Source organism: Cyprinus carpio, chromosome A9, assembly GCF_018340385.1.
Source record: "Cyprinus carpio isolate SPL01 chromosome A9, ASM1834038v1, whole genome shotgun sequence".
In the NCBI taxonomy this organism is placed as follows: domain Eukaryota; kingdom Metazoa; phylum Chordata; class Actinopteri; order Cypriniformes; family Cyprinidae; genus Cyprinus; species Cyprinus carpio.
The window spans coordinates 22,969,105-22,983,439 of record NC_056580.1 but is presented as its reverse complement, the minus strand read 5'-3'; the positions used below and the strand labels follow the sequence as shown (position 1 = coordinate 22,983,439).

The 14,335-nt window shown below is 35.2% G+C and overlaps 1 protein-coding gene across 1 annotated transcript; it reads right to left on the bottom strand.

Annotated features, from left to right (window-relative positions):
• Window positions 1–1,189: 1,189 nt before the first annotated feature.
• On the bottom strand, window positions 1,190–11,344 carry LOC109096061 (nuclear envelope integral membrane protein 2-like). The gene is made up of 9 exons (XM_042764186.1): window positions 11,004–11,344; window positions 9,352–9,461; window positions 9,000–9,231; window positions 8,846–8,918; window positions 5,575–5,668; window positions 5,059–5,173; window positions 3,056–3,281; window positions 2,733–2,921; window positions 1,190–2,620 (listed from the first exon to the last, which is right to left on the bottom strand). The coding sequence occupies exons 1-9, from the start codon at window positions 11,092–11,094 to the stop codon at window positions 2,335–2,337; spliced, it is 1,416 nt and encodes a 471-aa protein (XP_042620120.1). The 5' UTR covers window positions 11,095–11,344; the 3' UTR covers window positions 1,190–2,334.
• Window positions 11,345–14,335: the final 2,991 nt, after the last annotated feature.

Genomic DNA, 14,335 nt, shown 5'->3' with positions numbered 1-14,335 from the left:
TGCTCTGTTCTGTTAAATATATAGTTATCTGTAAAACCAAGAGTATAGTATCTAATACAAAGCATCGTTTTGCCCTATATGGTGTCTGAAATCATCTGCCTCGCAGCTTTGTGTATAAGTGACCTCTGCTTATAAAAGTTCTTGAAATGTTTACGTGTGATGACACAATACAATATTTAGCCATTTGTCTTTTAATTTATTTAAATGGCAATATAAAAGGCTGTAAAAACTTTAAATGAATTTAAAAAAAAAAAAAAAACATCCATTTTTTCTTTAGATAAAAGTTCAGTAAATAGGAAAGAATATGAAATGCCAGCATGTAGATGTGTAAAGCTGCATGAGATGACGCAGAACATACATGATGAGTTGATTCATTTTGAAGGGAAGGTTCACCCTAACATGAAAATTCTACAGAGCCTCTGTATGTCCAATCCTGCTTCCGGAGGGCGACTGTCCTGGAGATTTTAGCTTCAGCCTCAATTAAACACCTGAACTAAAGTAATCAAGTTCCTTAGGATTACTAGAATCTTCCAGGTAGGTAAAAGATGGAACTAAAATCTGCAGGATGTCGGCCCTCCAAAACCAGGACTTGACACCCAAGCACTATGGTGATTAAAGGGATACTCCAACCCAAAATGAAAATGTTGTCATTAATCACTTACCCTCATGTCGTTCCAAACCCGTAAAAGCTTTGTTCATCTTCGGAACACAATTTAAGATATTTTGGAGGAAAACCGGGAGGCCTGTTACTGTCCCATAGACTACCAAGTAAATAACAGTGTCAAGGTCCATAAAAGGTATGAAAGTCATCATCAGAATACTCCATCTGCCATCAGACGTGCAATCTGGGTTATATGAAGCGACAGAAACACTTTTTGTAAGTGAAGAAAACAAAAATAATGACTTTATTCAACAATTCCTTTGTCAACAGTCTCCTCTCCATATCACCGTATGCTCTTCTGTATCAGCCTTGCCACAAGGATGCGCTGTTTCTATGTGTATTTAGCTCTGATTTGAAAGAAAACAGTGCATCCTTGTGGTGGTGATGATACAGAAGAACATACTCCGCGTACATCACAGGCCTCCCTTGGTTTTCATCCAAAATATCTTAAATTGTGTTCTGAAGACGAACAGAGCTTTTACGGGTTTGGAATGACATGGGGCTAAGTGATTAATGACAACATTTTAATTTTGGAGTGGAGTGTCCCTTTAAAAAAATATGTGGAAGGAAAAGAAAAAAAAAACATTCAGTGCATCCTCTCGCAAGTTTTGTGCTCCCCTGAGATAATTTGCAGTAGTTAACAAAACTAATATGCTGCCTCTCAAAACCTTTGCATACTCCCGAAAAGACCGTTTCTTGGGGGAATACAAACATTTTGCCTGCAAAAACGGGTTCTTGGGAGATAACAAAAAGCTCATTCTTGCATTCCACTATTTTTTTATTTTTATGTAAATATGTGCAAGCCATAGTGTTTGACCATTAAGTTAGCTTTTCTCACCTTTAACCTTTTTTTTTTTTCACTGCCCCTTATGGCTTTAGAAGACTTGGAATATAGTGCAACATATACGGACTAAGTTTATAGTCCTTTTTTGAAATTTTTGGAGCTCATAAAATGATAGGAAATCTCAGTTGAAAAGTTATATTTCAATGCTTCTGCGTTTATGCATAATTTTATTTGAACAGCCACTTAGATTTAAATTTAAGTTGTTATTCATTAATAATACGTCATTATAAGAACATAGCTATCATATGACGTCAGAAGACATGGAATAGAAACTTTTGGAAACTGTATGTCCTCGTTTATTTTAACTATATGATAAAGAGTCATTTGGAGATTCTGCTAAACTTCTTCTATGTGTTCCAAGGAAGATAGAGAGATATGGATTAAGATGAGCTTGAGTAAACACAATTTGCACTTATATGTGAACTGTTCCTTTAACCAACACTAGAGTGCACTGTTTCCTTAAATTACATAAATGCTGTGGTATTGTATGTGTTGAGTCATTGTCTTGAGCAGTTGAGACAAATGTATTAGTGACTGCAATGATGTCCTGATGATCTCATATACCTGAGAGCAGCACAGTCACTATTAACATACAGTTACAAAAAAAAAAAAAAAACGGTGTTACACCAAGCTCTACATCACTTGGGTACAAGAATACAAACTCCTGGTAAAAAACATGTAATAACAGCCCACTCTGTCTGAAAGAGATCATTTAAACACAAACGAGAAATCCTTAGAGTCATGATGTTTTGTAAAAAGTGTTTAGCGTTTCAAAAAGTCTCTTTAAAATGAACATAAAATCACTCATCCTACAGATAGAAGGATGATTTTAAAAGAAATCCTGGTCTTCTGGATCCATGGGCTCTGGCTGAGGGGTGTAGCTAACAGGGGGATACGGGCAGACAATTGGAGTATATACAGCAGGACTGGGGACATTATTTGGGGATGGAGGACTGGTTAGATCCAGCTCATCTTCGCTATTGTCCTCTGCTTCTCCTCTGTGCAACTGGGTGTCGCTGGAGCTGCTGTCGAAGAGCATGTTTTTGTACTGATTCTCATGATTCTGAAGCTCCTCTTTAGTGACGTGACTGCCATTGCGCAGAAATTCTGCAAATCTGAAAGAGGCAGAAACAACTGGTGAAGAATATCATTAAATAAAATGGCATATATACAGTACATGCGTGCCCTTTAAACATGATTATTTTGATGAATACGAACTGTAATTACTTTTGCGGTGATCTGAGCCTCAACACAGTGTCCCATGCAGGAAAGCCAGACTTGTTACAGTGCTCCCGTAATTCTTCCAGAGAGGCTCTGGTGTGGATCTCTCCCTGCTTTCTGTACTCCTCCTCAGTCAGTAGCCTGACCTTGGGCCGTTTCTTCCTCCAGAATAAGCCCAGGAATGAGAAAAAGAGACTGAAGGCATAAAGTCAGAGTTAATACATGTACATTTTTATGATTACATTTTTTTAAATGAATTGGGTGGGGAAATATAAAACGCTGCCCTAAACATTTCTCACCTGTTTCACAATTTGTGGTGCTTTTCTTACCTGAAAATCCACATCAGAAGGTTACAGGCCAAAGGAAGAATCTTCCGGCACAACAGTAACATGATCAGTACGTAGTAGGCAGGGGGGAATGTGATCCCATAGTACAGCAAAACCATGCTCACTACTTGCATACACCAGGTCATAAAGTTGAGGGTGTGTTTGTTGGCGATGGGGCCGTGTTTATAGCATACAGCAAAGCTAAATAACCCTGATATGAGCACATAAACTGCAGAGAAAGAGAAAAGAGAAAATGCCAAGTTTGGTATTATTGACCTCCCTGCACATGCATACATACATATGTACATAAAGCACCGTACCACTTTATGTAGCAAGGTAACAATAAAAAAAAGCATGCCCAATTTGTATGAAACAGAAGCAGCCTGCCTGAGCTTGCCTGTCATTCATAAACAGCCCATAAAGCAATTGCAATAATACGTACACAGAACACTCAGGGTGCAACAGTCACGATAGATCTATACACACTGAAACAACTAAACATCATGTTGAATATTAATTTTTGGGTGAAATATTCTTTAAAAGCAAACTTTCACTTGCTAAAATGTGCATTGGGTGACTGTGGGCCATCAGTATTAAATAGTAGATGTCATGTGGTGTATTTGTCGAGTTTGCATTCACTGCAACACAGCAGAGCAACGGATTACTAAATAATTTCATATACATTCAAAAGAACAATGATGAAATATAAATGTAACAATAATGGTTGTATTAATGTACTGGGTCATTGTTTACTCACTATAAAGTGATTCCTAACCTTTCTTGAGTCTTGATTTCTTATTAATAATTTTGAAAACAGTTATGCTGTTTAATATTTTTGTGAAAACGTTGATATATATATATATATTTTTTATTTTTCCCCTCAGGATGTTCTGATGAATAGACAGTTCAAAAGAATAGCATTTTTTTTTTTTTGCGAAGTAGAATATTTTCGTTTTTCTTTACTGTCACTTCATAAAATATTTAAATCTACGTATTTGGTTTTTTTATACTAATGGTTCGTGAAAAATATCCTGGCCATCTTTTCTAGATAATGATAGTAGATGGGGACCAGTCTGTCAAAAAAAAAATCACGATAAATGTTGTATATATGTTATTTATACATATATTTCAAGTCTTCCTAAGCCATATGAAACTTTTCTTTTCGTGAGATTATGTATAAAACAAAAATCTTCCCCTCTAGCTACAATCACTTTCATTGTATAGAATCATTATATTGAAAAGAACATCTAGCTCTTTCAATCAAAAATCACCTTTTGACAGTAAGTCACTAAATGCTTTTTTGAGTGAACTGTTCTTTTAATGTTACAGTAGACCTGAAAAAACAAAGAAGAAAAAACAAAGAGGAAATAAATGGCCAAAAAATTAAAAAAAACTGACATTCACTGGGGCTGTAATCCTCCCAGAGCCTTTTTGTTTTAGGCATAGAAATCAATGTTCCAGCAGCACTGCGGATTCTTTCCCTTAATCTTAATATGCCTGTGGTTCTCGCATTCAAACACTGATGCATTTACATACTGCGAGTGCTTGAAGAGGGAAATTGATTTGGCAGAGAATAGAGTCTATTGAGCAGTCAAGAGGCAGTCATTTCAGCATTCAAAATACTTGGCCCTCATATTATAACAGTAGCGGAGCCAAGATATACAATACAAAAGGTGAATCTCAATCTGCTCTTGACTGTTACTATGCAGTGCTGGCATGTTCTAAGGCGAGTGCTTCAGTTGATGAAACATGCAGAGAGAGTGTAGAAGGATAATCTGTCTAAATAACATGTACAGTAATTATTCTATTGTATAGAGAGCACGTCAAGCAAATTAACAGACAACACGTGGCATTCGGCTGAAACGCAAAACTGTACAAAAGGTACATTTGAATGGCCATTTATTAACATTAGCGAAGGCTTACTGTCTGATGTAATTGGCTGATGAGATGATTGCAAAGGAAAACAGGGCAAGATGGGTTGTAACAGAAAAGGGTTGCCTAGTTACCCAGTAATTCCATCCAGTGCTCAGTCACGATGTCATCCCATTCATTTATCACCCTCTGGATCCCCATGTAGGACAGACCAGAGGCAGCGCCCAACAACACCAAGAACAGCCCTCGCTGGGGGAAAAAAAGCAGAGCCTTAGTGAATGTGCTTGACATTCTGACCTACCCAAAAACTATGAGCTGCCAGTCAATCTGTAAATGATTGCACAGCCCTGTTTTTATATATATATATATATATATATATATATATATATATATATATATATATATATATATATATATATATATATATATATATATATATGAAACCTTACGATGATGTACATCCCTGAGGATGTTTGTGTTGAGGAGTGAGTCTCCACCTCTCTTTATCTCTAATCTCTTTGGCAGAGACAATGCCAGCATTGACAGGCTTAAACTCATACTACTCATCCAACATGTTTGATCAGTGTGAGGAAACATGTGATACTGTGTATCACGATCATGATAAAGGTCATGACAGCAGCATTACACACCGTTGGTACAAAGTTTCTGAGGACAAGCATCAGGAAAACGAGTGCGCTGATGACTCCCAATGTAACTCCGGTGGTGTAGAAAAACAGTGAGCTCCTGGAAAACATGAAGAGTTGGTTAGAATAATAGGTTTTAAGTTTCAAACACAAATGAATTAAACAATTCATGATGACCATGGCTGTCAAGCTCAAAAAAGGACAAAAAAAGCTCCATAAAAGCCACATAAAAGTAGTCCATATGACTTGTGAGTTATATTCATGCAATTGTTTTTGTGTTAGAAACACACTGAAATTTAGCTGTGTTATTCACTACAAATCTTCCCTGGTTACAACATACGTAAGAACCAATGTCTTTTTGTCATCAAACCTTGTGTGGAATGCACACTATTTTCAATGGTAATGCAGGTGAGATTTCAGAGCATTGGTGAACAGCCAGATTTTCAGCAAACAAATACAACATTTTATGCATTGACTGCAAGACCCCAATTGTTCAAGAGGCGGTTTAAAAAAATGGCATTTTGATGGCACCCAGTGGCTGTTTGTGGTATAACGCTCTAAATAAAACCTCTCAGGAACCTCAATTTTTTTATATCAACTTCAAATTTGGAACATAACTTATTTAGATATAAGGCTTTCATTTTATAGCAATTTTGGATTCAAAAATATTTTGAAAAATATTTATTTTATATAAAATAAAATAAAATTGGCACATTTCATTTTCTTAACAGTAAATTTAAACCTCTTTAACTTTTTGATCCTTTAATATTTTGAAATGATTCCACTTCTGCAATAATCTGTAGATTGTCTTTTTTAAAAGAGAGTCCAACCTTAGGTCTGTATTCCAAAGCGTCCATGAATTATATCTATTTAAGTTTGAATAGTGCACTTTCACATCTATATTCAGAAATGGATGGTGGCACTTAAAGGGTTAAAGCCTCCCATGAGAGCGAATATACTTCGTCTGACAAAGCTGCTTGCTTTAAACTTTTTAGCTAACAAAAACTAAGAATGGCAATAAATTGAAATAATTACAGATAATTAATATTAATACAAAATAAACAAATTCCATAATTCCAGGCATCTCAAGAACTAAATGTATTTCACAATCTTTATGGCCAGTGAAATTACATGATGTTTCCAGATTCATGATTATGGGATAAGGTTTTGCATTTTTTTAATCTGCCTGTTATAATATTTTAGAGCTTGACATACATTGAAAAAAAAAATCACATTAATTACAAAACATTTCCATGACATTTCTAGGTCTGTAAAATCACAGGTCTAGGTCTGTAAAAAAAATATTTTTGTGGGCATGAATTAAAATAAAATTGACCCTTGTTTAATTGTTTAGCTGTTTAGTTAGTTGAAAACTTAAAAAAATATATATATATATATTTTAAACCATCTTGCAGCCCTCTCTGAAGTGTATAACCCCCTGGTTGAGAACCTCTTTAATAAAGGCTTTATAAATTTTAAATCACGTACTGAACTGAATATCCCAGACCAGAGTATGTGAGCGGAGTGGAGTGGCAACAATTTGTCCTCCGCACTCCAAGCATTCAATAATCACTCCGCTCCACGACTAAATATTTCAGTATGTTTTGAAATATCACAAAGTTCTGTTCAGAACTTATATTAAACGAAAAATAAATACACAATATTATAAGAATAGTTTAATATTAAATGACTTTTTTTTTTTTTTTTCCCATATGTTTTATTAGGTTTTCTCAACATTAAAACAAGACATCCAACCATCTGAACTTCACATAAAAAAAAAATTACTCCAAAACATCAAACAAAACTTAAAAATAATAATAATAATTAATTAAAAAAAAAAAAAAAAAAAAAAAAAAAGAATATATATATACATATATCTATATACATCTATATATATATATATATAAATATGTAACTAAATAAAAACAAATAAATTAATAAAAATACACACACACACACCCAAAAAAAAAAAAAAAAAAAAAAAAAAAAAAAAAAAGGGTTTTACAGGGAATAGTTATTTACATACAATATCAGCAGCAATTTACTATTTAACCTTGATATTTTTCCTTGAGCGTTTCTATTCTCCTGTCAGGTTTACTTGGTTGCAGAAGTGTAGAAAGGAATTCCAAATGCTATAAAACTCTTTTAACCTCCCTTTGATGATGTATGTCAGTTTTTTCCAGAGCAAGATTAGAGGACATTTCCTTGATCCATTGATTAGAAAAGGGTCTTTGAGTCTCTTTCCATTTTAATGCAATGACACGTTTGGCCTGCAGCAAACTAAAATCTATTAGTTTGCGCTTCTTTGTATTCACAACCAGGGTACTTGGGTACATATGAAATAAACACAGTTTTGGGTCAAGAGGAACATTTTCTTCTGTTAATTGACAGATCAAACAAAGAGTCTCCTTCCAGAATTTCTGCATCTCTTTACATTCCCACATACAATGATAAAGTGTACCCATTTCTTCTCTGCATTTTGTACAACAGTCAGGAATATTTGGATTGAATTTATTTAGCTTTACTGGGGTAATGTATGTTCTAAAAAGCCATTTATACTGCAGTAGATATTAAATGACTTTAACTCACTTGTCTGTGCAGCTGAGGGTTGCATTTACTTCAGAAACAGAAGGAATATGCAGTAACTTTTCAGTTTTTAAGCTGTTAATTCACAGGACAGTGTTGAAAATTTTCTGCACTCCTGAATGTTTCTATGTGCGCGCGATCTGTACGTTAGGTACAAACTTGTGTGTTGTCTGCAGCAATGTAGCAGCACTTTAGATTAGAGCGACCTGTACAATAACTCTCCGACTTTCAAAAAATTCACTCCTCGATCCGGTCAAAAATAATGTCGCTCTGTTCCCACTGCACTCTGCTCACATACTCTGATCCAGAGAGCACAAGCAGACATTAACTGACACCCAAAATATGACTTCAGGAGACTAGAATGTACCACACAAGTTGCACTGACCAGTTTTACCATGCTTTCAGTGTTTGTTTGTTTTTTTTTGTTGTTTTTTTGACAGATGGTATATCTATATATATATATATATATATATATATATATATATATATATAAAAAAGGCTGCATACAGATTAAAAAAAAAGCCTTAATTTTTGTGTACAATTCATGTAATTTTTATATTAAACTACTTCATCCTAATTTAAAGTGGGGTAATTATTTAAAAAAGAAAAAAAAAAACTGATTAAATCTGATTCTCTACTTCAGATTATCTCTAGATGAGAACATCTAAACTAGAGCTAAATTGCCACTTACCTGCATATGTTTCCCGCTCTGAAAAACAACACCAGCCCACACACAAAAAGCAGGAAGCACATTCTATTTAACCCTGTAAAAGAACATAAACAACCATGATTCAGTGCCTAAATACTCTTTATAAGAATAAGCTGTGAGTGATATTCTGGCTCACTTTTGTTGGAGACGTGTAGTGTATACTCAGTATTGCTTCTAGGCGAATTGGTCATGAAGCAGACATCTTCATCAACCAGAGGAATGTCCAAAGACTTCTCCCTTTGGATAGTGGACGGCCAGTAGTGTTCAACAAAGCAGTTAGTAACTGTGAGAAGATCATCCGGATGATGGCAATTTCTGGTTTCCATCGGAAACATGACAAAGACATCCTCATCACTTGTCACATTTACCTGTAAACAACACATGTCTTGTCAGTATTCAATTTAAAGGGAAAGTTAACTCACCCTCATGTTATTCCAATAAAATAAAATAAATGTGAAAAACACACACACACACTACATTAAGATTACCTTGAAGGTGGACCAGATGTCCTTCCATTTGATTCCTGTTCCAGGGCTGTAACAGAAGCATCGACTCCCAGAATACTCGTGGGCACTGTCTCCTTTCACATAGGTGCAATCTGTCAAAATCAGGAAAGAATCAGTGTTACTCCTCTGCTTTAATTTAACAATGCCCATCATGTCTAAAACAGTACAAAAGCAGCCCAGAAAAGAACAGCTGTCAACAGAAGAGCTTCTGCTCACAGGCTAAATTCATTACAATCACTATATTAATACAACTGCAGCACCCTCATTTCTAAAACCTGACATGCTCATGTGTGCTTGCTTCTATTCAAAAGTATTACTCACACAATTTATGCTGCTCATTTATAAATGGACAAATGGCAGGGTTTCCCAAACTGGGGTTCATAAGGGAAATGTTACTGCAATATATATTTGTTATTTTGATTAGATAATCATTAAGGGTTCTAAAACAGAAGCAAATAAAGTGGGAGAGTATACATACAATATATACATGTATCTAATTTCAGTGCCTTTGTGTAAATATTTAAAGATGGCCATCTTTAAGCATGACGGTTTTGTGAAATGGTAACACTTTACAATAAGAATCCAACATGAAGTCATAACAATAAACATCAGGTAGCCTATATGCCTAATTAATATATTAATATTTAGTTATATTTAAAATTGACAGTACATTTTCACAGTTCAGTGTTGTTTTTTGTTGTTTTTGTAGTAGTAGTAGTAATAAGGTTGAGCACTATTTTACTTAGGAGTGTTACATTTGTTTTCATTCAGTATTCTTTTTAAAAAACTACTGACTGAATCCGTTGTCAACCAGCGCGGTCCAACCTAGTTATCACTGTAGGTAAAATCGGTTGACCTCTATTTATAATCCATAAATCTAGTCAAGTGGGCTTATTTGGAACTGCTCCACTGTCTGCTGCTGTTCCCTAATAAAATATAATATAGAAGAGATAAACTGGAATTATTGTGCTAAGAACACATTAATTCAATTCCTAAACTTTTCTACATTGTTTTCTTTAATGGAGATGAACTGGGCACAATGGGGAACAATAGACACTATAAGGGACTACAGGGCCTAAAATAAGGCCTCACAACCAAGAATACAGTCTATGGTTTTGACAGACATGATAAGATTACAGAGACGTGCAGACAAGCCAGTTATGTTTGGTTATTGTTGACTGGATTCTGAAAAATCTCGCATACTGAAACTGTAATCCATATCGCTTTTTCTAAAATAAAAAAGACACATACTACGTTTTATTTCCTTAGTCTTTTTTTTTTTTTTTTTACTTATTTAATACTGATCTCATATAACTTGTCTTTTACAGACCAGCCTACATTCCTTAAAAACTTAAAAATACAAAAATATTATATTATAAATCGATTTAACAAATAATAACAAAGTCCCTATCCACACAGGTTAGCATTAGTGTCCAGACCCAAATAAACAGTACTTTAACGGCACTCGGTGATTTTATCGCATTCAAAATCTCACAGATAAAGGTAAGGTTATGTAGCATAATATCTATACACAACATGACTGGTTTGTAGTGTTATTGGCGTTTGTTTATGCTGCTGTCTGTTTAGCCAAAGTCCTTTTGGTTTAGCATATGACTCAAATCATTTAACGTTACCTGCGTATAAATATCCTTTGTTTCCCTCTGCGCTTTGCCATGAAGCATACAAAAGGGTTAAAACGGGTAAACAAGCAGCTAACGTCCCCATGTTTTGTGGATTATTGTGTTAAACTGATATATTTGACAGACAGCATGTTAATGATTGGCCCACTAAGCTAACAGAGCTAAGCTAATGTTTTCGGTTTCAAATTCGGTGGGCTTCGTGTAACCCAGACCAGACTAACAGTTTCAGACTGCGTGATGGGACCCGATATTTAATTCACTCTTTTGTCATGTAGAATTTATCATGTAGAATACAAAATAACAAAAGTCGGTAGATAGACAAAAGCGCGCATTAAAAGCTATTTCAAAGTTTAGGTTGTCTTAATGGAGTCTATTTGGGCGGTTAATGTTCGATTAGTCCGGTCTTAATCCGCAGTCAAAGCTTTGAAAGTAAACAACGGTACTTTGTAGTTAGATTTACGTACTATTGTAGTTTTTAGTATTTTCAGTTGGCTTCTATTATTTTTTCATATTTTTAGTCTTTAAGTTTAGCATACATTTTTAGTCATTTTCTTATGTGTTTTTGTGATTTTTATTACTAAATTTTACTAGGTTTAATTTATTTTTATATCAGTCTTCATTTATTTCCTAGTAATTAGTCAGTTCAGCTGTTCAACATTTCTAATTTTCGTTTAATTCTTCCATCTGATATTTAGGTTTCATTTTATTTTATTTGAGTTGTTTATAAGTTTTGTGTAAAAAAAAAAAATGCCAAGAAGAAGCTAACTTATTCTGATATTAATCAGATTATATTACATCCATTTTGTTCACAAACAGAAGATTGAGCACATTGCATTGCAAATTTTGTACATAATTAATTGTTACTATATAGAAACATTTAGAAAACGTGGAAAATCCATTGTCTGTCAGCATTTTTAAGCAATCTTAAAATGTCTAGTCTTGCAAATGCAGTCTTGAAGCAAACACAAAGATAAGCTGTGGGAAGAAAAACGTTAAACCAAAATCTAGAGGAGACCAGATGAAAATGTCATCTCTGTGCAGTCTTCGCCCTTTGAAATGGAAGGGGGATTTTTGTGGTGGGTGTAGACACAGCAGGCGGCTGCTTTCTCATTTCTCTAGGATGCAGAGACAACAGCGGCTTTTCCTGACAGGCACACCCACGCCAGGCTGAGACCCACTGTCACTTACGCTTGCATGGAGTCCGCAAGCATCTGACTAATGCAGATGCTGTCATTTTGATTTCTAGGAAGAATTCTAACCTCGTTGCCCCAGAAAGAGAGCATTTCTTTTCTCAGTCAACCTGTTAAATGACAAAATTGTAATCATTTTGCTGCTTGCACTCGTCAGTAACTTATAGCACTAATAAAGCTTATCTTCAGTTGCTGTAGCAGACTGTCACAAGGTTATGTCCCACAGGGGAAAGTATTAAGAAAAAAGTGTTGGTTAGAGGAAGGCTTTGTGGTTTTTGTTAAGGTACAGAAAGTCCCGTTTTTGACGCAGAGTCAGTTAAATAACTCCACAGGTTTCATGACCATTGCATCATGCTGGTTCAGAATATTAAGAGATAAGGGTAAATAAGATTAGTTTTTTTGCTGATTTGAAATGTTAGACTTTTTACCACATATTAATTGTAAACATGCATTAACAGACAGTCAAATAAGTATAAATGAATTGTTAATATGCATGGAATAGTTCACCCAAATATAAAAAGTTGCTGAAAGTGTACTCACCCTTCACCAGTGGATCCTCTACACTACAGTGAATGGGTGCCGTCAGAATGAGAGTCCAAACAGCTGACAAAAACATCACAATAATCCACAAGTAAACTGCACAACTCCTATCCAGCAATTAATGTCTTGTGAAATGAAAAGCTGTTTGTTTGTAAGAAACAAATCCAACATTAAAGCGTTTTCACTTTAAATCATTGCTTTTGGCCTAAATGCATAGTCCACAATCCATAATAGCACTTCCTCCAGTGTTTTGAACTGTTTTCTCTTGTTCTGTGTGGTTGTTTTGCTGGATGTGTGCATATTTGTCTCCTAATTCAGACGAGATAACATTTTCAATGGAGAATGCAATATTATGGATAGAGAACTTGTAAGTTAAAAACATCTATAAATGTCTGTTTATTACAAACATGCAGCTTTTTACTTTATAAGATATTAACTGATGGACTGGAGTCATGTAGATTACATGGTGATGTAATTCTATTTTTTTCCAAATCTGTTCCAATGAAGAAACAAACTCATCTTCATCAAGCAACTTTTCATTTTTTGGGTGAACTGTTCCTTTAACTGTAAATATGCATTACTAGACACTTATTTAATTGTGAATTAATTGTAAATACGCATTAATAAACACTAAGTCTCTGAATTTCCAGTTTATTTTGCATTTGTTTCTTAATTCTCCTTATTTTATGTCACAGAATGAGACACAAGTTTCAAAATGAGACACAAGTTTCAATCATAACAGCTGCGGTCTACTTCAAAAAGAGGTTTTTGGCAAAGAGTGCATTCCATGGACGAACGCCTCTCCAAAACAGAGAAGGACTTCTGAGCTTGTGATTAGTGGGCTAAAATCTGACACCCACAGAGCTGGGCCTTATGTTGGTGCACTTAAGCCCGTCCTACACCCAGGATGGCTGGAGGACTTTGAAGTTTCACAAGGCTTTCCGTCCAATGAAAGTCCTCAATGTTGGTGACTTTTTTTCTTGGCCTTTCTGTTTCTTTGTTGTTGTGATCATTCATGTGCAGGCCGCATGTTCTTTCATGCACTTTCATTTTTATAATAACGGCAAATTTGTGGTGATGTGATCTTTGTTTTGCGAGTTGGAAGATTGGCAGTTTCTTCTTTGTGTGTTTTCTTACACTTGCTTATGCTTTTTTTCCATTCTGTTTCCTAAAGGAGGATAGGGTGGTAGGCTGCTGCTAGGCTGCAGAGAGCAAGAACAGTGATTGACATGAGCAGAGAGTTGAAAAAAATCAGTCGAGGCTGAGTCTTTCTGTAGGTAGGCGGATGAGTGGGGCGAACCAATCCTCAGCAGAGCTTGTTTTTAATTGCCGTCTGGTAAACATCAAACGTGAAAAAAACAGACGATTCCATCTTAAGATACAGGGTGTTTTGGCAAATATGTTACGCTGTGTGATTTCATCTATTGCTTTATGCTGAACATATTGCAAGTTATTATATTCCTGAGATGCTCGCTGTCTCGGGTCATTAAAAACTCTTGTTTGCTTTGTTGTCAGAATTGTAAGTAGTGCAGATGCTGAGGAGGAGTTTTTACTTGAGGGAACGCTTGAATGTTTTAATGCTCTTCTTTGTGGTAA